Source organism: Vitis riparia, chromosome 12 (genome assembly GCF_004353265.1).
Source record: "Vitis riparia cultivar Riparia Gloire de Montpellier isolate 1030 chromosome 12, EGFV_Vit.rip_1.0, whole genome shotgun sequence".
Classification (NCBI taxonomy): Eukaryota; Viridiplantae; Streptophyta; class Magnoliopsida; order Vitales; family Vitaceae; genus Vitis; species Vitis riparia.
Genome location: NC_048442.1, coordinates 23,254,714 through 23,258,146, shown reverse-complemented (window position 1 = coordinate 23,258,146; position 3,433 = coordinate 23,254,714). Strand labels below are relative to the sequence as shown.

General features: G+C 31.8%; 1 protein-coding gene across 1 annotated transcript; it reads left to right on the top strand.

Moving 5' to 3' along the window:
- Positions 1 to 2,385: 2,385 nt before the first annotated feature.
- LOC117926125 (non-specific lipid-transfer protein A-like) lies at positions 2,386 to 2,778 on the top strand. Its single transcript, XM_034845201.1, has one exon. It carries the CDS (start codon positions 2,386 to 2,388, stop codon positions 2,776 to 2,778), a length of 393 nt encoding a protein of 130 aa, XP_034701092.1.
- Positions 2,779 to 3,433: the final 655 nt, after the last annotated feature.

Genomic DNA, 3,433 nt, shown 5'->3' with positions numbered 1-3,433 from the left:
TTTATAAAAATTTAATAAAATATAGATTGTTACTGTCCAGTTTACAAACAATGTTACTAATTTTGACATTATATGGAATAAAAAAAAATGGATTAAAAGAAATTTAGATGAGGAGTGATACTTTAATATGCATAGATGGGTGGGATTAAAAGCTAATGGATTGAGAAGATTAAAACATGTTGCCAAAGGGTAGTCTCTCACATGATGAGAAGCATGGGACATGATGGATGTGCAATAGCTTGAGTGTGATAAAGATAGAAATGATAAAAAAAACATGCTTTTGGTAGATGGATTATAATCTTGGCATTTTTGAAAAGGGAAGGGAACTTATCATTGAAGGAGGCAGTAAGAATGAAGGAGGGAAGCTATCGCTTCTAGAATGCATTCCTAATCTTCGACCACCCTTTTTCTCCTATAGGTATTATAACAATATCTTCCTAAGGCTAAGGTAGCGTGTAACTTTTGTCAACTCCAATTAAATATTCTTTTAGAGAGGGTTGAACCATTATGATGAGTTCTATACAATATTTTGTTCATGCATGAGCCTTTTTGAAGCATATATAAAATTTTGTGGTTTGTGATGGATCGTGAGTCTAAATCGATTAGCTTTCTTGTGTTTTGTAAGGGATGTCTAGGGTCAAGTTCTTCGCTGAGTTCACATGGATCCAATTGCTTGCTTAGCTTGCATGGGTTTAAGGGGGTAACACTCCTAGAATTTATTATATTTATTGAGTGATGAATTTGTTACTACTGTATATTTAACCCTCTTATGATTTAAAATTTCGTTTTTTAAAAGAAAAGAAATTAGAGTGTGGCTAGAGAGGTGAGTGAGAGCGCTCACCATTCTAACCCTTCTCTTTCATTTGATTAATAGATTTTTAAGTGTTGATACACTACGTAGATATAGGGATCACACTGATTGTCGAATAATATTAAAAATCATTTATCTTTTCTTTATTTGTTATAGTTGTGTTATTTTGTTAACAGTTTGATGAAATAAGGTCATATCATGAAAAAAGTAAAAATAAGGTAGTATTGTTGGATGGCTTTTTCCCACCATATTCATATTGTTGATTTTTTTTTTCTTTTCTTTTTAAACTTTCTTTTATACATATGCACACAACGTAGAGCATGACCTTGAAAAGTTGGGTATTCCTATAGTATATTGAGTTATTTCTTGGGTTATTTGATTAAAAGGACTATTGAAAACCCAATTTTGGAAATTGGACCCTCCATTCTTTTTTAACCTCATTTTGATAGAAATGTTTTCATTTTTTCTTTGTAAAAACAACAATTTCTTTTAAAATCTACATGTCAATACTTCAAATGATAAAAGGATATTTATACAAAAATCGATTATTTTTCAAATAAAAACATGGAAAAGATTAGATTAAGAAATTTAGAGATTATTTCTTCATTTTAATAAATTAATTCTTATTTATTTATTTATTTTTTGTTTTGTTTTTTGTTTTTTGTTTTTGTTTTTTTTTTTGTTTTTGTTTTTGTTTTTTTTTGTTTTACTCTCCCTTTCTTTCTTTCTTCCAATTATTTTTCTTCACTCACACACCCACATTCTTGCCTTGCAAATTTATTCTCAAACAATGTCAATTCCTAACAACCACTTTACCAAATTCCTCCACTTTCTGCCTTGCCCATTAAAATGTAGTCTCATTCTCTCTCCCTTGATGTGTAGACGGATTGAGGGTAATGAATAACAAGAAGATTTTTGTTTTTTCCTTGCCCAAATTTAGTCAGAATGAAGACAATGTGTCAACTAATGGTAGCTAATTTATTTTTGAGAGGATAGGATTAACAAACGGGGAGTGAATTTTTAACAATAACTCCATTTTATTTGGGAGTTTGAACGTACGTTTAGTTCATGAGAAGTCATATGCTTATTGTATAAACTATTTGATTAGAATCTGAAAGTTTAATAATATTAGCAAATTTATATTTTGAAGTAGTTTAATCCATGATTCTTATTATGATCAAATTAATTTTGATTTGTAAGGGTTTAGAAACCTAGCTATTATCAACTTTGTGCACTATGAATAGTATTTTCTTGGTTCTGTTTGATGCAATTAACAATGGATCAAACAAATATAACAAACCATACAGCGTACGAAATCATAGCACACTCTACTCTATCGTTTCCATCACGAAAATATTGAAAAGACAAGGCAAGGCCGTCACCCATTTCACACCATACTACAATGCCATACTGCCTCAACAGATTTAACAAACCAGAATAGATGAGCGAGTCTCTTCACTTTACACAACTTCTTTTGCCCATATAACCATCCTGCATTAACCCATTAGCTCAGTAGCCCCTCCCAAGTAGCAGCACAGAAGTAGCTAACTCTTCTGTTTCAAAACTTCACGCCCATGAAGGCCTTCTTCTTCCTTGCATCTCTATGCATCCTGATCATAGCAGGATCACACTGCAGGGCACTACAACCAACCATTGGAATCGAGCCGATGCATGATCCTATTGGGCCTGATGTGTTTGAATGCGGCCGAGCTGCTGCAGTTCGAGGAGCATGCTTCCCTTACTTGAGTGGGATGGAGTCTAAGCCATTGCCATCTTGCTGCGATGGTGTTAAAATGATTGTTCAAATGCTTGCCAAACCAGAAGATAAGCTACTTGGGTGTAGGTGCTTAAAGGAAGCCTCTTCCTACTTTCACACCATCAAGGAAACCGCCATCTCTGATCTTTCCAAAGCCTGCCACCTCGACTTCACTTTGTTTTCTGGTGATGTTTGTAAGAGCTACAAGTAGCAGGGTAACTTTCTATCTCAACTACAGTCTACCCCCTCTATTCCCTCTTCACGTTTATGTTAAGCAGAATGACTTGATTTGACTGATGCATTAAGTTTTTGGTTTTTCCTACATAGGTATTCATGAAAGCAGAAGCTGTTTGGACAATAGAAGGATCATGTGGGTTATCCACTGCATGGAATAAGATGAAACTGGAAATCATGGAAAGGAATTGTTGTAAAAAGCTGCTTAGCAAATAACAAACCATTATATGTGGCTACGTGCGTTTATTTTCTCCTGGTCTTCCATGTGTTTGGTAAAATTTAACGCTGATTTCTTAATGATTTAAGTGACGTCAAATCATATTATTTTTAAATTGATTTTTTACTTTAAATATTATTATTATTATTATTATTATTTTTTTTTTACTTTAAGGTTGTTTGATATAATTAACCTAAAATTTCATTGAAAATTTAAAAATAATTATCATATTTATCATTATTAATTTTAATTAATTTTTACCTTCATTAATATTAAATAGTAAATTTATTTGTTAAATATCCGTGTTAAAATAATTGTAGGTACATAAAATAAGTATAGAATATTTACTTTAAAAAATGAGTTACATATGTGAAATTAAAAGAGATTTGAATTCAAAATAGATTAGTTGTTTTCA